The sequence below is a fragment of the Loxodonta africana genome, chromosome 4 (assembly GCF_030014295.1).
Source record: "Loxodonta africana isolate mLoxAfr1 chromosome 4, mLoxAfr1.hap2, whole genome shotgun sequence".
NCBI classification, from domain to species: domain Eukaryota; kingdom Metazoa; phylum Chordata; class Mammalia; order Proboscidea; family Elephantidae; genus Loxodonta; species Loxodonta africana.
The window spans coordinates 80,734,040-80,757,130 of NC_087345.1; the positions used below are offsets into that span (position 1 = coordinate 80,734,040).

A 23,091-nucleotide genomic window follows, 5' to 3' on the forward strand; every position below is an offset into this window, starting at 1 on the left:
TCCAGGGTGAAAGAACTGATCCATTGCCAGCTCCTCATCCCAGCTCTCACGTCTCCTCCCCAGCACTCTCTGTCTGTTTTTGAATCCTAGCCTCAGCAGAGGGACTTTCAAAGTTTGAGGAGAAATGATTTCCCTTATGGTTTACAGGCCAGAAACAAGAGGAAACAAGAGACCAAGAGCTCAAAGCAGAAGGAAGCTAAGAAGAAATCCAAGGTAGGTGCATGTACACACTCACCAAGTATAAACTTGAAATCACCAAACTGCTATTATTGTTGAAGATATGCACAGCAAGACCATACACCAATTTGTACATGTACATTTCAGTGACGCTGATCACGTTCTTCAAGTTGTGCAACCGTTCTCACCTGCCTTTTTCGAATTATTCCCCCTATGATTAACATAAGCTCACTGCCCCCTAAGCCTCCTAGCCAACCTTTTGAGTTGATGTATTGTCAGTTTGATCCCATATAAATAGTTCTTTAAAAGAGCACAATGCTCAGTGTAGACATTCTTTACTACTTAAGCTAAACGATTGTTTTGTTTAAGGAAGACTTCAGGGGATATTTTTGGTTTAAGGTTTAAAGATGATCTTCTTTTATAGTTACATTTATGGGCTCTGAGGTTCAGAGGGCCTGGGACTAAGGAAAGGCTGTGACTAATATTTAGGGAACTCTCGGTTCTTCTTTCCCCTGGGTGGATAGGCTGAGAAGGAGAAGGTAAAAACAAAGCAAGAAAAACTGAAGGAAAAAGTCAAGAGGGAAAAGAAGGAGAAGGTAAAAATGAAGGAAAAGGAGGAGATGACCAAAGCCAAGCCAGCTTGTAAAGCAGACAAGACCCTGGCCACACAGAGGCGCTTGGAGGAACGGCAGAGGCAGCAGATGATCTTGGAGGAGATGAAGAAGCCCACAGAGGATATGTGTCTGGCTGACCACCAGGTAGTGAAGGGGCAGTAGCAGGTCCTGGGTCATGGGGAGGTGGGCAGTTGTGAAGACATTCCCATTAAAGCGAGATCCTCATAGATATCCAAACTGTTAACTTCTAGTATATTTGACAGGACCTCCTACCACTTTTATCCCTACAGCCTCTGCCTGACTTCTCACGTATCCCTGGTCTGATACTGCCCAGTGGGGCCTTCTCAGACTGCTTGACCATCGTGGAGTTCCTGCACAGCTTCGGCAAGGTGCTGGGCTTCAATCCTGCCGAAGATGTGCCTAGCCTGGGGGTCCTGCAGGAGGGGCTCCTGTGTCAAGGCGACAGCTTGGGCGAGGTGCAGGATCTGCTGGTGCGTCTCCTCAAGGCTGCACTCTATGATCCTGGCTTGCCCTCCTACTGCCAGGTGAGGCCCTTTCCTAGGGAGGTGTGGAGGGCCTGGGATCTGGTGCTTGCCTCTGTCACGTTTTTTCTTTAAGGGTGCTTAAAAGGCCCTCCCTGAAGTGTTTGGGACAAATGAAGGGAGATGGCGCTTTTTCACATCTCTGTTTTCCTTTTGTTATTCCTTCTGTTCTTCTTTCTTCCTGACTCCCCTCTGCTTACTTTGTTCATTTCTCTATTTTATTCATTTTCTTTTGCATCATTGTTTCCTCTTCTCTCATCTTGTCCTATTAACTTTCATTCTTTTCTTCTTGTTGTATCTTAACTCCCTAGTTCTATCTTACTGTATTTTCCTCTATCAGGTTCATCTGACTTGAGTTGTTCCGCTTTCTCCCCTCATTCCCATTATGGTCTCCTTCAAACAGTCCCTGAAGATCTTGGGGGAGAAGGTGTCTGAGATTCCACTGACAAGAGACAATGTGTCTGAGATCCTGCGCTGCTTCCTCATGGCATATGGAGTGGAGCCAGCCCTCTGTGACAGCCTGCGCACCCAGCCTTTTCAGGCCCAGCCACCCCAACAGAAGGCTGCTGTCCTGGCCTTCCTTGTGCATGAGCTCAACGGTTCCACCCTCATCATCAAGTGAGGGGCTGTGGGCAGGGATGGATGTATGTCTCTCATACCTGTCTCAAAACCAGTCTGAATGGGATGGGGGAGAAATCTAGCCATCCAGAAGTCCCGGGATGATGTGTGTTCAGTGCCATGCTCTGGAGATCCTGGAGTACTTTGGGATTGAATCTCAGTGCCCTGCTTGGGAGAACCTAAGACATTTCTCTGTCATTCATCCAGTCTAGGTTCTAGGCTAGAGTTCCTGTTCAGCTACAGCCCCATCACCCCTAAGCCTCCCTTCGTTTGCTTCGTGCTGCCCCTTCTCCTTCAAAATCTCATTCCCTTTCTCTGTTCCATTTTAGTGAAATTGACAAGACCCTGGAGAGTATGTCCAGCTACAGGAAAAACAAGTGGATTGTGGAAGGCCGGCTCCGGAGGTAGGGATGGGTCAGAGGGTAGAGCTCAGAGAGAGAAGAGAAGGGGGAAAGGGTGAAGCATAGCCAGGACTTTTGCCTCGAATTAGCCCCTTCCCTGGGGTTGGGACCTTACCAGGGCTCAGGATGGTTTAGATTCCAGGTATTCCTTTTGTGGCAGTATCAGGTTCCTCACCATCGTTTCCCTTAATCTCTCTGTATCTGTTTCAAGGCTGAAAACTGCTCTGGCCAAGCGCACTGGGCGGCCTGAAGTAGAGATGCAGGGGCCAGAGGAAGGCCTGGGGCGGAGGCGCAGTTCTCGGATCATGGAGGAGACCAGTGGCATGGAGGAGGAGGAAGAGGAAGAGGCTATAGCAGCTGTCCGTGGCCGTAGGGGTCGAAGAGACGGAGAGGTACTGGCCTAGCACTGAGGAAAGTGGAAGTTGGGAAATTGATTTCTCTTTTCTTGACTCTGCTAACTCCTTTTCTCTCGCTGTCCACTTGTCTCTAGGTTGATGTCCCAGCATCCAGCATCCCAGAGCTAGAGCGCCAGATAGAAAAACTCAGCAAGGTAATGTACTTTATTACTCTCAGAAGCTGGAGATCTGGGCTGGGCAAGAGGTGATCACATTCTGAGTTGGGCCCAGATAGCATCAATTTTATAGGGAAACTGAAAGCCATTGCCTTTCTCCCATATACTGGATAAATTCACCACTGACACCTGGAAAAGTGTTTTTTATTCATCTTCCTTTTCTATTTCCCGCCCAGCGCCAGCTCTTCTGTCGCAAAAAGCTACTTCACTCATCCCAAATGCTTCGGGCTGTCTCCTTGGGGCAAGACCGCTACAGACGCCGCTACTGGGTGCTGCCATATTTGGCTGGTATCTTTGTGGAAGGAACAGAGGGGAGTTTAGGTAGGTAGGTGTGTCTGTGGGAGCCTGAATTGTGAGTCCTGGTTGACAAAAATTAAACAACTTTTCTTGAACCAGCAGTCTTAGGTTTCTTTCGTTATATAAGATATAGTGTAGCATAGTATTTAAGAATGCATGCTCTGTGGTAAGAGACTACCTGTTCTGCCATTTACCAGCTGGATATTCCAGTGTTTTCATTTGTAAAAGACAGATAATAATACTATATGTACTTCATAGGGTAGTTGAGAGAATGAAAATGAGTTAATGCTCTTAAAATAGTGCTTAACATAGAGTTGGCTCTTAGTAAGTGTTAGCTTATGGTTATGATGACTGCTTGAGGGAATAGTGTTTCTTCCTCAGATTCTGTGCTCACTGGCTTGTAAGGTGTTACTAGTGGAATCAGGGACTAAGGGTAAAAAGAAAGTATATATCCTGTGTTTATACACACCCTTTCTTTCCCCTTGTATGTCAGTGTATGTCTTAAGCTCTTTACTTCTCTTTATAGTTCCTATGGATGTAAAGCAGGAAGCTGACTCATTAAAGGTGGCAGCCCATCCAGCACCTAACACAGCCCTCTTTGTAAAGGAGTTAGCTGACTCCGGTACCTCTGCTGGTTCTCCTGCCCGGGCTCGAGGCCGACCTCGAAAAACTAAGCCTGGGTCTGTGCGACCTAGGCACCTTAAGTCTTCTGTCAAGAGTCAGGATTCAGAACAGCCTCAGGCCCAGCCCCAGCCCCAGCCCCAGCCCCAGCCCCAGCCCCAGTCCCAGTCCCAGTCCCAGTCCCAGTCCCAGTCCCAGTCCCATAGTGGGTTCTTGGAGCCAGAAGGCTCCCCTTTGTCTCTGAGTCAGAGCCAGCATGACCTCAGCCAGTCAGCCTTCCTGTCTTGGCTGAGCCAGACTCAGAGCCACAGCTCCCTGTTGAGCAGCTCAGTCCTCACACCTGACAGCAGCCCAGGAAAACTGGACTCAGCCCCATCACAGCCCCTGGAGGAGCCAGAGCCTGATGAGGCAGAATTCAGCCCTGATCCTCAGGCTCCCTGGCTTAACTTCTCAGCCCAGATGCCCTGCAATGCTGCCCCTACACCACCCCCTGCAGTTTCCGAGGACCAGTCCACTCCCTCCCCTCAGCTTCCTGCCTCTTCCAAGCCAGTAAGTAGCCAGAATTAGTCATATGCACTTGAGCTTCATCTTGCCACAGACCCCATCGCCCGGCTGAGGGCTCTTGCCTGAAGTTGGGGGAAGGGATGGGGCCATTATGAAAATGCCATTATCCCCTTATGTGTCATCTCATTCACAGTTGATTAGACCCAGTGTTGCCAATTCCTGTTCTCCAGTGCAACTCTGTTCCACCCCCTTACCTATGGTAACCTCCAAGAGGCGAGCAGAAATGCCACAGAGTCCCACAGGGCTGGGACAGCCAAAACGAAGAGGCAGACCGCCCAGCAAGTTCTTCAAACAGATGGAGCAGCGTTACCTAACCCAGCTGACAGCCCAGCCTGTGCCCCCTGGTGAGTGATCTTGGGGAGGGATAGGGTAAGAAGTAGGTAAGAGTGGCATCCATTGTGGGCAGTGTGAATCATAGCTGGTTCCAGTCCCTCACTGAACACCCCACACGTATACTCTGCTCACAGAGATGCACTCTGGCTGGTGGTGGATCCGAGATCCTGAGACATTGGATGCCACGCTCAAGGCCCTGCACCCCCGCGGCATCCGGGAGAAAGCACTTCACAAACACCTTAGCAAGCACAGGGACTTCTTGCAAGAAGTCTGCCTGCGACCCTCAACTGGTAGGATAGATACCTTGACCCAGCCTGAGCTAAGAGCCCAAGATAAATCTTGAGTTGCTGCTATGGCCAGTGGCCTGATGGGCCTTTTCTTTTGCCCTCTATTTTCCCAGACTCCATCTTTGAGCCCAGTCAGCTACCTACCTTTCAAGAAGGTCTTATGAGCTGGTCCCCCAAAGAGAAGACATATGAGACAGACCTGGCTGTGCTTCAGTGGGTTGAGGAGCTGGAACAGCGAGTTATCCTTTCTGATCTGCAGATTCGGGTATGCTGGTGAGGCCCAGGACTAGGGGCTTGTCTGTTGGGGGCATTATTAATCCCTGTACTTGTTAGGTAAAACTCTGGGTCCCCATTTCACAAGTGACCTACCATGGCCCTGAATAGGTCACATTTCTTTGGGTTCCTAATTTTCCTCCTGTACAATGAGGGATTTTATTCCACCTTCCTACCTACAGGGCTGGACATGTCCTAGCCCAGACTCTACCCGTGAAGACTTGGCCTACTGTGAGCATCTACCTGACTCCCCGGAGGACATCACGTGGCGGGGGCGGGGCAGGGAAGGATTGGCACCCCAGCGTAAGACCACCAACCCTCTGGACCTGGCTGTGACACGGCTGGCTGCACTGGAGCAGAATGTAGAGCGGCGGTACCTGCGGGAGCCCCTCTGGTCAGCCCACGAGGTTGTGCTGGAGAAGGCCCTGCTCAGTACACCCAATGGTGCCCCCCAGTGCACCACCACAGAGATGTGAGTGATCCCCCCACACACGCTCTTGGTCTTGGGGAGAAGGGATCAGTTGCGTCTTTAATGGATCCTGCTCCTCGTCCAAAGATCACCATTTTTACCCTCCAGATCGTATGAGATCACCCCTCGCATTCGGGCTTGGCGCCAGACTCTTGAGCGGTGCCGGAGTGCGGCCCAGGTGTGCTTGTGCCTGGGCCAGCTGGAGAGGTCCATTGCCTGGGAGAAGTCTGTCAACAAAGTGGTAAGAGGCCGAGAGAGCCTGGGAAGGCTGAGGAGCCAGCCAGCTGGGGTGGGTGGGGTCACTGGCAGGCAGAGGCTTGAGGGCTTACCCTGTCCCCTCGCAACCTTGGTCCAGACCTGTCTAGTCTGCCGGAAGGGTGACAACGACGAGTTTCTTCTGCTTTGTGATGGATGTGACCGTGGCTGCCACATTTACTGCCATCGGCCCAAGATGGAGGCTGTCCCAGAAGGAGACTGGTTCTGTGCTGTCTGTCTGGCCCAGGTAAGGCTTCTGCCCTCCCAGTCCCTCTCCCAGGCAGAAATCAGGCCTTTCTTCTCATTCCACTTACCACTAATCCTGCCAATAACCCTCCTCTTCATGACCTGTCTCCTTGGAACGAGCTCCAGACTGGGCATTAGGAGACCTGGGTTCTGGTCCTTCTTTGGATAAGTTACATAAATGCTGTAGTCTTAATTGCTTCCTCCATAAAATGGGAGTAATTATACTTTCCCTTTTATAAAAACTACCTTATTGGGTTATGTGAGTAAGTATGAAAGTGTTTTGAAGCCTATCTAGCTGTGATCTTAATCATACCTAGACAGGTAGAGATTATACTAAATTGGAGGGCAGCAGAGCACAGGTCCTGCTGTTGCTAATCTTGCCTTTTTCCTATCCTCAGCAGGCAGAGGGAGAATTCACCCAGCAGCCTGGTTTCCCAAAGCGAGCCCAGAAACGGAAAAGTGGCTATGTGCTGAACTTCCCAGAGGGCGATGGCCGTCGACGCCGGGTACCGTCCAGGGGCCGAGAAGGCCTAGTAGTGCCTCGGTGTTCTGAAGAAGGGCTGTCCCCGTCCAAGCGGCGGCGGCTCTCCATGCGCAACCACCACAGCGACCTCACGTTTTGCGAGTGAGTTGATTGTGAGACAGCTGTCTCCACCTTTGCCAGAGGAAAGGGCTGGGGGAGGGGTCAGTGCATTTGCTCCCTAAAGTCCAGCCATCGCTGTCCTTGTAACATAGGATTATCCTAATGGAGATGGAGTCCCATGATGCAGCGTGGCCTTTCCTGGAGCCTGTGAACCCACGGTTGGTGAGCGGGTACCGGCGTATCATCAAAAATCCCATGGATTTTTCCACCATGCGGGAACGGCTACTCCGGGGAGGGTAAGTAGACATAGGCCAACTCCCTTGGCTCTTCTGTTACTCCAATAACTCCTACCCAACTTAGCTCAGCCTCCACTCCGCCCAGGTATACCAGCTCCGAGGAGTTTGCAGCTGATGCCCTCCTGGTATTTGACAACTGCCAGACCTTCAACGAGGATGACTCTGAAGTGGGCAAGGCTGGGCACATCATGCGCCGCTTCTTTGAGAGCCGCTGGGAGGAGTTTTATCAGGGAAAACAGGCCAATCTGTGAGGCAAAGGAGGTGGGGAGTCACCCTGTGGCATCCTCTCCCCACCCCTCAAAAAAAAAAAAAAAAGAAAACCTGCCATTCTCACCTGCTGATGTTGCCCTGGGTCCAGACTCAAGAGTCAGATATGCTGTGATTTTTGACCTGACCCTTGGCACGCCCCACATCCTGTTATCCCCACACCCCTTTCTCCTTTTCCTCCTCTTGCTCCTCAAATAAGGGGGGCAGAGATGAGGTCCTTCTGGACTGAAAGCCAAAAAAAAAAAAAGAAAGAAAAAAATAATTTTTCCTTTCTGTTTTATTTCCTAATTAAACATAGGGAGGGGGAAAAACAACATCCCTGCTTCCTCCTCCCAGCTTCCTCTCTCCTTCCCTGTATGTGCCCCAGCATTCTGGGGCTATTTAACAATAGCAATAGTTCTAGTGAATGTGTGAAACCGAGAAACACTCTGTACTGTGTGTGGACCCGCAGTCACGGCCAGTAAAGTGGACTTAACTCCCAAGTGTGTCGAGCCGGACACCGGGCCCTGGACATGCTGCTTCCATGTTCAGTCCCTCTCCTGCTTCTTGCCCCCCGCCCCGTTTTTCAGATTTTTCCTTGTCCTATAAGGTAAAACTGTCATGTACGGGTTCTTCCCTCCTTTTCTCTTCCTCCAAATCTTTTTTTTTTTTTCTCCCTTCAAAGGAAAAAAAAAGTTCAGTGGTCCCTGTCTTTCTCTCTGTTCCCATCTTCTGCCAATAGCTATCCCCTCTACAATGTTGGATGCTCCTCACATGCTGAGTTTCCAGCCTTTCCTGAAACTCAGTAGCTGGGGAGAGGGCAGGGAGGCATCCTAAGCCTTCCAGCCTCCCTCCCCACCTCTTACCCAAACCTCCCTCTTGGGAACTCCTCAGGGACAACTACTGCTGAGCTTGGGCGCACCCCCAAGATGGAGGCCAGGTAGCAATGACTGGCCTCGGAGAGAGAGGTGTGTGTGTGCGCGTGCGTGCGTATGTGTGTGTATGTGAGAGAACGCTGTGATTGTGCCCCTGTATTGTTTGGTGAGATCCATTCAATTTCCCCAAGTATCTGTTTTTATTCCCACTTTTCCCGTTGTTTCAAACCATCAACTTTTGGTCTTCAGGAAACCACAAAGAAGAGTTTCTCTAGGGACAAGGCCACACGTCTCTCCTCTCTCCCAGTCTCTTCTCTTCCAGCCTCTTCAAACTGTGCAATCTCTCAGCAGGAACTTCTCTCCTTTCAGTAGCTTTGAGTCTTAAGCTTTTGCAGGGAGAGGGGTAGAACTGGATCTTTTCCTAATCCCATGAGCTTCTGTGGGTTTAGTTTTGTTCCTTCCCTACTTCATGCCCAGGACTCCTTCCCCAGCAGCAGAAACCCCGGAGCACAGGAGAGTAGGGAGGAGGGGTTCTGGGTCCACCACTGCCCTACATGTGATTATGCCCAAGTTAAGCTCCCAACATGTGAGAGGAAAGCTGCTAACTCCCAGCTAGAGCCATGGGCTCCTGGCCCCCTACTTTCCTGCTCAGCAGAGCCCCTCCCATCAGAGATTACGGGTACTTGCACTGGGGAGGTGGCTGCTGGCTGGCCCAAGCGGAGAGCTGAGGCATCCAAGAGGGGTTCCCTTGGTGGGGGATGGGGTGCCTGGTGAGGTGGAGCATCCTTCTACTTATGGCAGCACTGAAGGGGGTGGGGGGCAGTGTAGTTCCCGGGGCAGCCCCTTATTCCTTTGTGTCCCTTCTCGCCCATAGCCTATTTCTAAAGTCGCCTTTTCTGTCAGATAAACCTCAAAACTTTTAATTTTATTTGAGATTTTTTTTTTTTTGCTTTTAAATAAGAGGTGGATTGAAGAATATTTGAATTGACTTTATATTATGCATAAATATTTATATTTTATCTAAATAACTGCGCTGTAATGAACTTTGTGTTAGTTAAATATTTGGAACTGTTAAGAGTTGGGGGCTCCTCTTTTTCCCCATGGCAGTTTTCCCCTAGTATAAAATGTACTAGATTAATTTTATTATTGGAGGTGAGGTGGATGGGGGAGTGAGAAATCTCAGTTGTTCCTGCTTTGTGTTCCTCTCCCAGCTCCATCTCTTTCCCTAGGGACCAGGCATTCTTAATGTGGGGTGGGGGTCCTAGCCTCAGCTTCAAGAGGTAGAGGCTGAAGGGGGGTGGGATAGGAGTAGCGCTTGATCCAAGGGGCCATTTCTCACTTTTCTTTCCTCATCTTCACTGCCCCTTCAGCTAGGTGGATTTTCTCTTCTTGACAAATAAAGAGTATTTTGGTAGGGAAGGCAGGTTTTTAAAAAAAAAAAAAACAAAAAAAAAACCCACCGCCTCCCCCTGTCAGTCAGTCTGGTAACAGGAAGAAACCACACCGTCACCACCAACAAGTTTCCATGTTCCTTTTACAACAAAAGGGACTGACTTTTTATATAACCAAATGTGGTGTTTTAGTGACTTTTTGATAATGTACAGTTTTTTGTGAATTTAAATTTATTTCTTTCTATATTTTTAGGACCAATCTCATTTTTAATAAGGTTAAAAAAGGAAAAAAAAAAAAGTCTAGAGAAAAAACTCCTGTTTTGCCATGTGATGTTCCACAAGTGCAGCTGTAGAAAAGTGCTTGTCAGTTGAATAAAAACCACATTTGATAGAGATTCAAAAGACTCTTTCGTATTTATCTTCCCTTCATCACAGGTTCTCACACATGCCTCGGGGGCAGATGGATGTTTGGGTGGTTCTGACTGTGAGATAGTGGGCAAGGGAGCAATATGCTCATAAACCTCCACACTTGGCCTTTCCTGTGGAAGATGCATCCAGAAGGATCCCTGCTTCACACCTGGGCATACATGGTGGAATAGGTTCTTTGTGCTGCCGCCTGGAAATCTGGCCAAAGTGCTACAGCAAAGTGGTTTTTGCTGTGCCTACTTTCATCTTCTCATGAGACATGGTTTGGCTTCCTAAGCTGCCCCTGGTGCTCCAGTAGTGGCACGTACGGGCCCATCACCAACATCTCATCTCCCACCCAAGGATAAGACACCAGGAAATCGACTTTTCTGTTTTATTTCAAAACAAAAGTTGAAATAAGACAAAATGTAACTACCAAATTGTAGGAATGGGACGTAGGAAGACCGACAGTCAGAAAAGAATAAGCTGGAAGGGTGGCATTAGCATAGACATGGGAAGAGTATAAAACTAGAAACCTCTGAATAAAGAAAAAAATGTACAAAATGTATTTGAGTATAAATTAAACTTATTTCCTGTCCAAGGTGGTAAGTACATGCAGGAGAGCACTCACCTGCCCCACAAGGCCAAAAAGGTGTGTTGGAACTTGGAGACACCAGTAATGGGGTGGGGACTTTACTCAGGCTGGAAAGTCTCATTATCCACCAGGCTGGAAGCTTCGTCTCGGTGAACAGTCTAACTGGATGTTAAGGTGGAGAGGTAACTGGATCCATCTGCTTCTAGCTCCCACCTTCCATAAGGTGGTTTCCTTCTCAGCTATATGGCTAGCCAACTCTCTTTTATCCTCTTAAATTCTAAGCTCTGCTCCAATGTTCATGTTCTGGGGGCATCTCCCAAGCATCAGTTAATATCCTAGGGGGTATATGTTAATATGCATAATCTGTACCCCTGGCCTACACCACAGCAGGACCTAACTGGAGAGTTCACACTTCACTAAGGAGATAGTGAGCTACAGAATCCCAGAGAAGACATTCCAGAAATAGACATAACCAAAAGAGTTTTTGCATTTGATCATGAACTTTCTAGCCCCCGGCTTCCAACCCAGTCCTCATGAAGGGAAGGAACAGTATAAAGGAAAGCCATAAACCAGGTGCTCGTGCCCTTGTTCAACTGTGAGATTGTGAGGTAGATGTGTAACAAGGACAAGAAGTTTTGGGATGTGCTTGGAGAATGAAGGTTTATTCAAAACGGATGTGAACAAGCCAGGGTGAAAGAGCAGTGGTAACAGGGAGGAGGGTGCCCAGCCTTTTCATCACTGCAGTCCTGGGACCAGCCCTAGGGAGGGGCAGCAAAGCTCAGAAGGGTGATGAGCTCACTGGCAGGTCTCAGCTGCTGAAGGAAGACTAGGGAAGGAAGGGGTAGAAGTTGCTAGTGAACTTCAGAGATCTGCTAATGCCTGGAAGAACCTAAAATGCAGGTAGCACAGAAATGGAGTAGTTGGTTTTTGGAAGAGGGAATCAGGAAGCATTAGGGAATTAAGGGGCAAAATGTAAGATCTACCCTTCACCGGCTGACTTTCCTAACACCCCCTCCCCTTCTCTGAAGCCTGCTGAATCAGGTCTAGCAGAGCCTGGGGGCAGATTTGGACTTAACCATCCTCCCAAGTTTATTGCCCTAGATTAAGGCTGCAAGATAGCCCCTCATGAGTGCAATGCTGCCACTCTCCAGAAGGTGGGGCACGTGGACAAAAGAGCAGCAATAGTTCCTTTTCTAGAAAACTGTAGTCTGGGATCCCTGTAACATTTCAGCAAGGCTTCTCATAGCACCTTTATGGTGCAAAGTTAGGGCCTCCATGTAGGCTCCAGTCCTCAATGGGTTGACACTGGAGTAGCAGGAAGTGAGCACTGGAGGCACCAAGGAAAGTGCATTGAGTTCACTGATGAGCAGTTAGGAAAGGAAGAGAAATGGAACTGAAGTGGCCCAACCCGGGAATGGTGTGTAGAGCAGTAAAGTCACGTCTTCACCCTCAGTGCAAGGAATAGTCTCCCCACCACGCCTATCTATCACTGAAAAGAGCTGTGACCTCTCCAGAGCCACTAGGCTTCCTAGTCTGGGAAGCTCTTCAAATTCTTTGGTTAAAAATGTTTAAAAAATAATTCCCTCCCCATAATTGTCCACACATCCTCCCTAGGCTCTATTCCTCTCCAAAAAGTCCAACCAGCTCAGTGTCTGAGTATCATCCCAGAAGCTGAGGGGCGCAGTAACAACACTAGCATGAGATGAGATGGGCAGTGTCTGAGCATTGTAGAGGAGAGGGTTATACCATCTGAGAAAGGGACTCTGGTATATTCTATTTGTCTGAAAACAGAAAAACAAAGTACTAAAATATTTGAAGAATGCTATGAGCATCCAAAACGAGCGAGGGAGAGATGTGAAGTGCAGAGTGAGCTAAGATCTCAACTCTGCAGAGGCAGGATTCAGAAAACATGAGGCAAAAGACGCTACAACGACAGACTCCTCCAACCCTAATAATAAAAAAAAAAAGGTAGTGTTTAAAGAGCCAGCCCAGGGCTCTAGAGCTGGAAGGCTTCTTACAATTCTCCTGGAGATCTGAGCCCCTGCCACTGCCCCCACCAACGGCTGTTTCATGGGAGAAAAACTACCTCCCATTCCTTCTCTCTCCTTTCTCCAATCTTAGAAATGAACTAACAACTAGGAGAAAAAATAACATGAGTGTAACCCGAAAGCACCAAAAAGAAATTCCTCAGTGCCATTCGCCACTCACTCGCTACAAAAATGACTTCAGGCTCCCTATCACTTCATATGCCCAAACCTGCCCAAGCCAGAAATATCTAGAATCCAACAAGTAGATTTACACGAGGAAGACACACAAATGGGAACCTAAGAATTTAAAACAAAATCATGGCCATTTAAGCGTTTTTTAAATATAGAGAAGGCAGGTAGAATCAGGAGTTCTAGGTGGTGGGGGGAGGGGAGGCAGCAGTGACAACAGCAGTTTCTGGACATGAAAAGGCCCCCATTGCACTAAACCTATCGTAGCAAGACACCCACAATCTACTTACTATCAGTCAAATGAACAGGATTCGGGATTTGTTTTCTCTCTCAAGGGCCACTGACAAGAAAGCAGCTATGGTGTACTTTCCTTGACTGAGGGCTAGAGACATGAGAGCAAGAGCTATCTACCCAACTGAACCATTCTAGGTTACTGGGCTTGCAGCTATTTTACATTGGATAAGCCCTTCCTGAGGTTGGAAGCACCCATGAGAAACTTAATAGTGGCATTTTGTCTTTTATACTTTATATCCTACCCACTGCCCCTACTTCCTTACTCCCAGGATGTACAAGGGGACAGTCAGGGTAGGGAGCCTTGGGACTCTCAGTTCTGCGGTGGGAGAGGGATAGCTGGGCTCAAGCTCTATTCGCAACGACCCATACTTTAGCTCCTTTTCCCTCTGCCATCTCCCTGCAGCCTATTTCTCCATTCCTAACACCTGTTTCTCCATTCTCCATCATTTGGCTTTCTGTCCTGATTGTCTGGTGGAGAGGCAGCTGGCCTTGAAGTGAAGGAGAGCAGAATTCTCCTTTTAGTGGGTAAGGGAGTGCCCATGCCCAGGAGAAGACAGGTGCAGGAGCTTGTTTCCTAAAAGACAGGCAAAGGCTGTCTACCCATTTGTCTCCACATGCATGGAGTCAGGTCTTATGGAAGGAGACTGAGTTGAAGAGCAAGATGCAGGCTTTTCTTTTAGGACTCCTGACCTTGAGATGGGATTTATTGCCCTCTTCTAGCCTAGCTCTCTGTTGTCCTTCCACAAGAAGGAGAATTATTTCTGACGACCTGGGTTCCCTGGGAAAGGGGCCCAAACATGTCAGGGCAGGTTGCTCTGGACAGTTATGGGGAGCTTTGTCCTTTCTGACCCCTGCATAGTATACACACAACAGCCCTGTCCTCCATCCCACTGCATATGTGTGCACACATGGCACAGACACACATAGCCACAAGCCTTTCAAGGACAGGTCTTGTTAGCTGCAGAGGTTCCAAAGGTCAAAGCCTGGGGAGAGCTCAAGGACCCCAGTTCTGTCTCTCCCAATTAACTGCATGTGTGTCAAAAGGCACTGTGTGTCCAGGGTGGGGAGTGGGGAATTTACCAAGTCCTACTGTGCAGGAGGCAGGGACCATCTGTATCAGGGTTTCTCAATCTAGGCACAACTAACATTGCGGGCCAGATAATTCTTTGTTGTGGGGGCCTGTTTTGTGCACTGTAGGATGTTGAGCAGCATCCCTGGTCTCTACTCACTAGATGCTAGTAGCATACCCCAGGCATAACAATAAAAAATGTCTCCAGATATTGCCAAATGTCCCCTGAGGGACAACATCACCTCTGGCTGAAAACCACTAGTCTCTAGGTGAAGAGCTGACCACCCATAGTAGGAAAGGAGCCTAAGTGGCTTCAGCAAAGTCACAGCTGTACAGGCTCTGGGCTGGGAGCAGCGATGTGTAACTGGGAAAGGAGAGTGGCCACCGGGCTCAGGGCAGAAAAGAAGCTCCTCTAGGAGGCGGGAAAGCAGGTATTCCTGAAGAGCTGCAGCGGCAAAAGACACTTCCTCAGGTGTGCTGGCCCCAGCAGTGAGCAGAGTTAGTCAGAAGTCACTAAGTCCTTTCTTCTGGAACTTGCCAGGGAAGACCTACTCTTCATCCAAATTTGGCTCAAGGGTGGCTGGCTTCCAGAGGCCATGGGATTGTCTCTCTCATCAGTCTAGATCACGTCTCTGCATCCTGAGGCCAAAGTCTAGTCTTTTTTCCCAGGAGGTGGCAGGGCAGGAGGAGGAAAAGCCACGCCCATTGCCTGTTTAGTGTTCCACTTTGTTCCTGGCCCAGCCCCCAAAATATGCCACACGAAATTTAATTCAAAAAAGAAATCCACAAAATTAAAAATTGTATAAAGGCAAAGTAGGCAGGCTCTGCTGTATGGAAGAGAAAAAGAACAATCTGAATGAGAGAAAGAAGGCATAAAATGTGTGATGAAGCAACCAGGTATGTGAGCAGAGAGCTTTACAAAACAAAATCTTAAGAGTTTGCATATTTTCTTACACACACACAACCCCCCCAAAAAAAGTCCATAACTAAACTCATTAGAAGGACTCCTTCAGTGTTCTAGCACCACATCTTTGTTTTCTGTCTAAAGAAGAAATAATAAATTGTTTTAAAAGCCCCTAAAATATTTCCAATAAATCCAAAAATGTTTTTCATACAGATGAGAAAAGGTTCCAGCCACCAAGCTTCTTAGGGGTAGGGAAAGAGTATATTGCAGTTTAAAACAAGATAAAAAAGAACAAAACAAAAATCTTTCTTTGCAAAAGAAAGAAAAAAAAAGTTTTGATTTCCTTGAATGTAGCAGAGGGAGGAGCACAGAGATGTTCTCTTCCAGGCCCAGGCCTGTCTTTGAAGAAAACAACAGCCAAGCATTTGTCCTTAGCAGGGCCCACAATGGTCTGTGTTCCTGGTTAACCCTCTGGACTCCGGGAGCATCAGCATCTCCAAGAATTCGTTTCTATTCAGCAAAGAGGGAAGGGAATCCTAAAGGAGGCATAAGCCAAAGGAGTCGGGAGGGAGGCGGAGTGACAAACAGCAGAACCTGTCTGACCTCAGGCAGGGGCTGAGTCTCCCAGCTCAGTACGTACCCACCCACCAGCATGTAATTCTTACCCACTGTTACTTGTTGAACTGGAAAGAATAGATCCCATGGTCTGAGGGAGTATCCACTGCCACTTGAGTCTGCTGGCCGCTGCCCTCCTGTACACAGCCAAGGCAGGACAGTCACCCTGTGCTTTCCTTACCTCCCACTAAAGCAGCCTAGTTAACACTCATCCAAAATTGAGTGCACCCCATCCCACCACCACTGCCCCAACACCTGTAGCAGCCTCTCATCTTCCCAAGACAAACTGGTCAATACAACCCTGGATTCTGGTATTAACAACTGGCTGGCTGGCACACACGAGGAAGGGCCTCATTCAGACACACAGACTAGTCTTTCCTTCCTGTACTCTGCACATACCTCCAGCTACTTGTGAACACAGAAATCAGCTCTTTGTGAGAGGAAGAGCTTTATCAGGGGCAAATCTGCTCATTTCCCTACCCTCAATCCAACGAGATGAGAAAGCTCTTACCTCAACTGAAACACTGGAAGAAGGCACAGGGGTGTACTGGGAGATGTAAGCTCCTTGCATAGTTGCAGCTGTTGGCACATACTAGAATGGAAAACATCAACAGGCTTAGAGCAGTGAGTCCTGACTACATTTAAAGCACCTAGGGAGCTTTAAAAAATCCTGGTGCCTGTCTTCCACCCCCAGAGATTCTGATTTAATTGGTCTGGGCATTAGCTTTTTAAATGCACTCCAGGTGGTTCCAAAATACACTGGTTTCCAAGACTTCTACCTGCATGACTGACTTTCCTCCTCTCTCCCGACTGTCATATGCTTTTCAAAACTCAACACACAGTCATCTCTGCTCTCTCCCGACTGTCATATGCTTTTCAAAACTCAACACACAGTCATCTCTGCCCCTAAGCCCCGTGCAAATCAAAATGCAGAGGCCTAAAAAACTTAATGCACTCCATCTATTCTTTCCATTACTATTCTGATAAGGATTTCTAGGAAACGTGTATGAACTCCTAGATAAACTAGTATGTAGACAGAAAAATTATTCGTTCCATTTCATGAACAGGAATCAGTTAAAAGTGGGGGAGTAGAGGAGCCCAACGGTTGTATTCCTGGCTTGTGGATTGTTAGCTTTTTAGTTTATCTCCTGAGGGTGCTCTCAACTGCACTGATGTGATTCCCAACACCATACATAAGTATTTAGTCCTTGTTCTGAAGAGTATTACATAGGTAGTCCTTGATCTGCAGGATTTATCATCTAAAAAATGTCCTGCTTTACCGTGCCCGGGCTGCCGAGGGAGAGGTGGCCCAGTTGCTGGGTAAGAGGTCCCATCATGGAGGCAGGCTGGAGAGAAAGGGGGTGATCCATCCCTGGTGTCAGAACTGAACCCTTGAGGCAGAAACAAAGGATAGGGTTAGTTGGCAGCATCTTGTGAGGCTGCCTAAAGCAGGGACTGAGGGTTACCGGGACCACGGAAGATAGACATTTTAAAATCCTGGGAAATGACAGGTGAGTGGCAACCCAGCTATGCACAGACTAGGCACTCTGCCCACCAGTCTGGAGGGACCCTGGTCTAAGAATCGGAAACTCACAGGATTTAAGGTCATGCAGCTGGGCTGCACAAGGGACTGAACCAGAACTCACACCCACGTTTCCTGTCATCAAATCCCATTGTTTTTCTTTATATCAAATTGCCTCTTTGGCTTTTGCCCACTTCTGAACACTCACTGAAGGCTGCATGAGGTATGACTGGTGGTGCATCCAAGATGCATTAGGTACTTGTAGAGGAGATGTCTGAGTCACTCTCTAATGCAAGCAAAAACAAACAGAAATGTTAATTGCCTAGAAACTACTGTTCAGCCCAATGGTCTGATAATGTTCAGCAAAGCCCCCAGAAAGTATGACTGCCCGCTCAGAAAAGAAACATTAAGAATGGTTTATTTATAACAAAAAAAAGGAATAAACTGCTTAAAAATATATCAGCAACTCTACGACTCAACAAATAGTTAGAAAACGAGCAGAGGATTTGATGGACATTTCTCTAAATATATGCAAATGGCCAATAAGCACATGTAAAGAAGCTCAACATTGTTAGTCACTAGGGAAATGCAAATCAAAACCAAAATCAGATACCACTTCACACCATTCTGGATGGCCGGAATCAAAAGGATGGACAATAACAAATGTGGGCAAGGACGTGGAGAAACTGACACTGACACCCTCACACACCACTAGTGGCACTTTAAAATGGATGCAGTCACTTTGAAAAACTGTTTGGCAGTTCCTTAGAAAGTTAAACTGAGTTACTTTGTGAGCCAGCAATTAATTCTACTCCCAGGTACGTGCACAGGGGAAATGAAAACATATGTCCACACAAAAACCTATACATGAGTTCACAGCAGCATTAGTCATGATAGGCAAAAGGTGAAACAACCCAGAAGTCCATAAACTAACGAATGGATAAATAAACTGTATGCATAAATCCATACAATGAAATACTACTGGGCCATAAAAAGGAATGAAATACTCATATATGTTATAGCATGGATGAACTTTGAAAACATGCCAAGTAAAGGAAGCCAGTCACAAAAGACCACATGGTATGTGATTCCATTTATATGACATGCCCAGAATAGAGAGACAGAAAAAAGATTAGTGGATGCCTGGGGCTGGCGGAGCTGGAGCTGGAGATGGGGAACGACTGCTAATAGGTACAGGGTTTCTTTTGGAAATGGTGAAATGTTCTGGAATTAGATAGGGATAATGGTTGTAAATATTAAAAAAAGAAAAAAACCCACTGAATTGTACGTTTTAAGAGGGTGAATTTTATATGTGAAAATATACATATATACACACACATATGCAATGAGAAGCTAGAAATGCATCAAAAAGACCAAGTACAGTTCAGTCCAAAAATGTAAGGATTGTTTAAGATCAGAAACTCTATAAACAAAAGTCAAAATTGAAGGAGAAAAAAAACAAAGTGTAATATTAGATGCTGAAAGACACTGATAAAATTCAACAACCATTTGTTTAAAAAAATCTCAAAATAGGGACTAGAGAGAAACTACTTAAAATATTAAAGGCTATTACTAAAAACTAGACACTGACATTAACCTAAACAGAGAAATATTAAGACCATTGTAATCATAATTAAAATATCTTATTGTAAGGTCAAATAAATACAATAAGGTAACGTAACTGGTATAAAACTGGAGAAAAAGACATAAAACATTTCTTTTGCTGATGATGGATAAATAAAATGTGGTATATCCTTACAATGGAATATTCTTCAGCCATAAAAAAATAACTATATGCCTAGAAAAGCTAAAAGACTCAAATAAGAAAATACTAGTAGTAATAAGAGGATTTAGTAAGTTCGCTGCATACAAGATAGATGAACATCTATCAATAGCTTTCTTTCAGTCTATCAATAAGCAACTAGAGATGCTTATAAAAATTATAAAACACTTAGGAATATATCTAACAAGAAAAGAATAAGAACTACATAAAGAAAACTAAAATCTTATTGAAGAACATAAAATTTGAAAACATGAAAAGAAATACTATATCTTGAATAAAGACTTAGCTTTTTTTTTTTAATAATTTTTATTGTGGTTTAAGTGAAAGTTTACAAATCAAGTCAGTCTCTTACACAAAAACCCACATACACGTTGCTACACACTCCCAATTACTCTCCCCCTAATGAGACAGCCCGCTCTCTCCCTCCACTCTCTCTTTTCGTGTCCCTTTTGCCAGCTTCTAACCCCCTCCACCCTCTCATCTCCCTTCCAGGCAGGAGATGCCAACATAAGGACTTAGCATTTTTTTAAGTCAATTCTCTTAAACTAATATATATAATGTAATTCCAATTAAAATCTTCACAGATTTTTAAAAGAAGTAAATGCTAGTATTTATTATATGATAAAGGTGGCTGTACTGGGCCCAATAATATTGCCTGAAGATTCATGTTCACCTGAAATCTCAGAATGTGACTGTATTTAGAAATGAGGTCTCTGCCAGAAGAACTGGATGGTGTCCAGCTACTACTACTGAACATTTTGATCTAAGATTCTACAGAAGAATTCTGATCAAAAGGGGGAAGTGCAGAACAGAATTTCAATTTCTCATGGAATCCAGAATTTCTGAGCCATGGAGACTAGATCAACCCCTGAAACTATTGTCCTAAGATAATCTTTACACCTTAAACCAAAAATATCCCCCGAAGTCTTCTTAAAACCAAGTAATAGCTTGGCTTAACTAGTAAAGAATGTCTGCCTTGAGCGCTGTGCTTTTTTAAGATCTATCTACATGGGATCAAATTGACAACAGCAACTGGAAAGATTAGATAAGAACTTTAAGGTGCAATGAGTTTACGTTAGTGGGGGATGAGCAACTCAGAGAAGGAGGGTGAGAATGGCTGCACACCTTGAAGAACATCATCAGTGTCGCTGAACTGTACCTGTAGAAATTGCTGAATTGGTTGGTGTACGGTCTGCTGTGTATATTCTCGACAACAACAAAATTACACATATTAAAAAAATAATAAATAGGGTCTTTGTAGATGTAATCAGTCAAGATGAGGTCACACTGGCTTAGGGTGGGCCCTAATCCAATGACTGATGTCCTAAGAAGACAGAGACACAGACAGAGGTGGCAACTGGAATAACGTTTTTACAAGCCAAGAAAACCAAGGACTGCTACAACCACCAGAGGCTAGGAGGCGCGGAACAGATCCTCCCCCAGTGCCTTCAGAAGGAGCATGGCCCTGATGGCACCTTGATGCGCGGCTTCTAGCCTCCAGAACTGTGAGAGAATAAATTTCCATTTTAAGTTGCCAAGTTTGTGGTAATTTGTTGTGGCAGCCCTAGGAAACAAATATAGTGGCACTTCAATTTGGTGGGGAAAGAATGGATTATTTCGTAATCTGGTTCTAGGACAACTGGTGAATATTTAAAGAAAATACAATAGGACTTTTTTTCTACCTTATGCCATATACAAACATAAATTCCCAATGATTACGCAAGTATAAAACAATGAAGTAAAATCTTAGAGGCCATATATATACACTCCAGGAACTAAAGGAAAGACCTTTTAAATTAAGACAGAAAACGCAAAAGCTACAAAAGAAAAAGCAGAGATGTTTAACTACATACAAATCTACACCTTTTGTAGGGTAAAACTCAGTTCTCAAAGTGTGGTCCCTGGACCAGCAGCATCAGCCTCAGCATTGTTAGAAATGCAAATTCTTGCCTCTCACTCCTAAGTTCCTAGGAGATGCTAATATTGCCAGTCCAGGGACCACACTTTGAGAACCACTGGTCTAAGGTACTGTTAAGTGAGAAATTAAGAAATATATTTAATGTGGTCCCATTTTTGTAAAACAAACAGTGACTCTCAAAACCTTATACACATGAAGAAAAACATGGAAGATGCTACATACTAGGTAATTAACGTGGGTTTACCTGAGGGAGTATTGGGGGGAAAAGAAGAGGATGGCTAAGAAAAAGGAAAGAAAAAAAAGGTGCCACTAAAACGCTGTATTTTTCTACACATATAATGTAATCACATTTTATGCTTTTATGTAAAGTTATTTGGGTATAATATGTATAATGGAAAACCCAAAAAAGCAATCAGCAGTTTCCAGTTTTATATTCCTTCACCTAAAACACAATGACAGGGAAAACCACCACACCGTTTTTTGTTTTTTTTTTTTGCGTGAATGTACCTGATACGAAGACACAGGAGATGGAAGATACGGAGACAGTGTGGACTGAGCAAGCATCCTGTTGGGAGTGATGTTGTAAGGGGCTGGGTAGAACCTGTAGGAGGGAATCTCAATCAGTAAGAAGTCACAAGAAACCACAGGTAAGGGCCCCCACTGACAGGCACAGCCACTTTCCACCAACTGCCATTTAAAAATCAAGATGAAACACCCATTTTGCAACAATGACAACTATGCAAAAAAAGGGGGCGGGGGGGAACTACAGATGTTGATAGTAATTAGACATAACCAAGTCACCTCATGGGATTAGTTCTCTTGATCTGGGGGCTTAGGGCCGTGGTCTGTGGGACAATCTAGTCAACTGGCGTTAATATAGTTCTTAAAGTTTACGTTCTACCTCCCAGTATGGTGAGTAGTGTCTGGGGTCCTACAAGCTTATGAGCAGCCATCTAAGATACAACTATTGATCTTCATTTGTCTGGAACAAAAGAGAAAGAAGGAAACTCAAGAATCAGAGAAGGAACTGGACCACAGGACTACTTGTTTCCGTGAACCACTGCCTCCTCTACCTTGAGACAGAAGAACTAGATGGTGTCCAGCTACCAGTACTGAACATTCTGATCAGGGACACAAAAGACGAATCCTGATAAAAAGGGAGAGAAATGTAGAACAGAACTCCAAATTCTTAAAGAATCCAGACTTACTGGACCTACTGAGTCAGAGGAGTCCCCAAGACTATGGCCCTGAGTTGCTCTTCAAATCTTGAATTGAAACTACTCCCTGAAGTCACTTTTAAACTAAGTAACAGTTTTATCTCAAAGAGTAGACTGTTACACTTGAGTACTGTATTAAAAAAATTTTTTTAATATAAAACCAAAGGGTCAACAGCTATTTTAAAGCATAGGTGAGAAGACTGGGGGCAAGGAGATTAAGGAAATGGAAATAAAACAACTAGAACAGAAATAACAAGAACGTTCACACAATGTGAAGAATGTAACCAATGTCACTGATCATCATGTCTAGAAACTGGAATGGGGCGGGTTTTGCTGGGTATATTTTCATCGAATATAAAACTAAAAAAAAAAAAAAGAAACATTCAAGTGCCTGGACATAGGCTGTTGTCATTTTCAGGTAACATGATTATATAAAACACACTTACCCATTCTGAAGAGCTGTGTTGGGGTCATAGGTCAAGGCCATGCCACCCTATAAAGAAAGAATACAGTGTTCATTGTGGGTCCTTGAGCAACAACAGAAGCAAGTACAGAATGCCAAGGCTGGGGTGAGGCCTGGCAAGTCTTACTGCAGCTGCTTCAGAGTTTTTCTCATCGTACAGGCTGGAAAACCTCACTCAAGACCCAGCCAGCATCGCTGAGTTACAACCTCTGACTCTCGGGCTTGCCAGCTGAGCTCATAGAAGTCAGGCCATGGTAATTTCTGTTCCACTTTAATGTCCTTCATGCTCCTGTCTCCTCGGAGCTCTTCTTACCATGTCTCCATTCCTTGGCCAGGCTCGTCCATTTTGCACAAATTTTCCTTGGTTCTGTCGTTTCTTTGGCCCACCATCAGCAAATTTGCAAAGCAAGGGATCAGATGGGGCTGCCAAG

The 23,091-nt window shown here is 45.9% G+C and overlaps 2 protein-coding genes across 35 annotated transcripts in view; one reads left to right on the forward strand and one right to left on the reverse strand.

The window, feature by feature from the left end:
- Window positions 1–10,061, forward strand: part of BAZ2A (bromodomain adjacent to zinc finger domain 2A) — a 33,239-nt gene extending 23,178 nt beyond the window's left edge. For 17 of the 18 annotated variants that reach the window (XM_064284031.1, XM_023557636.2, XM_064284029.1 and 14 more), the window contains 18 exons: window positions 148–213; window positions 702–935; window positions 1,082–1,336; window positions 1,737–1,951; window positions 2,281–2,355; window positions 2,564–2,744; window positions 2,843–2,902; window positions 3,100–3,244; window positions 3,747–4,390; window positions 4,539–4,749; window positions 4,873–5,028; window positions 5,139–5,290; window positions 5,481–5,770; window positions 5,876–6,008; window positions 6,123–6,269; window positions 6,667–6,893; window positions 7,004–7,147; window positions 7,233–10,061. In XM_064284031.1, coding sequence (XP_064140101.1) covers window positions 148–213; window positions 702–935; window positions 1,082–1,336; window positions 1,737–1,951; window positions 2,281–2,355; window positions 2,564–2,744; window positions 2,843–2,902; window positions 3,100–3,244; window positions 3,747–4,390; window positions 4,539–4,749; window positions 4,873–5,028; window positions 5,139–5,290; window positions 5,481–5,770; window positions 5,876–6,008; window positions 6,123–6,269; window positions 6,667–6,893; window positions 7,004–7,147; window positions 7,233–7,398 — 3,501 coding nt within the window. In that variant the 3' untranslated portion in view covers window positions 7,399–10,061. Of the gene's footprint in view, window positions 1–147; window positions 214–701; window positions 936–1,081; window positions 1,337–1,736; window positions 1,952–2,280; window positions 2,356–2,563; window positions 2,745–2,842; window positions 2,903–3,099; window positions 3,245–3,746; window positions 4,391–4,538; window positions 4,750–4,872; window positions 5,029–5,138; window positions 5,291–5,480; window positions 5,771–5,875; window positions 6,009–6,122; window positions 6,270–6,666; window positions 6,894–6,975; window positions 7,148–7,232 lie in introns of those variants that run through there. The other variant, XM_064284032.1, reaches the window with a different exon arrangement.
- RBMS2 (RNA binding motif single stranded interacting protein 2) overlaps window positions 7,537–23,091 on the reverse strand; it is a 64,218-nt gene continuing 48,663 nt past the window's right edge. For 8 of the 17 annotated variants that reach the window (XM_064284037.1, XM_064284041.1, XM_064284042.1 and 5 more), the window contains 8 exons: window positions 22,974–23,083; window positions 22,644–22,690; window positions 21,488–21,581; window positions 17,488–17,565; window positions 17,038–17,148; window positions 16,269–16,349; window positions 15,808–15,894; window positions 8,020–15,065 (listed from right to left, as the gene is read on the reverse strand). In XM_064284037.1, the coding sequence (XP_064140107.1) occupies window positions 15,814–15,894; window positions 16,269–16,349; window positions 17,038–17,148; window positions 17,488–17,565; window positions 21,488–21,581; window positions 22,644–22,690; window positions 22,974–23,083 (602 nt within the window). In that variant the 3' untranslated portion in view covers window positions 8,020–15,065; window positions 15,808–15,813. Of the gene's footprint in view, window positions 7,640–8,019; window positions 15,538–15,564; window positions 15,679–15,807; window positions 15,895–16,268; window positions 16,350–17,037; window positions 17,149–17,487; window positions 17,566–20,316; window positions 20,627–21,487; window positions 21,582–21,606; window positions 21,963–22,643; window positions 22,691–22,973; window positions 23,084–23,091 lie in introns of those variants that run through there. The other 9 variants (XM_023557720.2, XM_023557714.2, XM_023557712.2 and 6 more) reach the window with 9 other exon arrangements.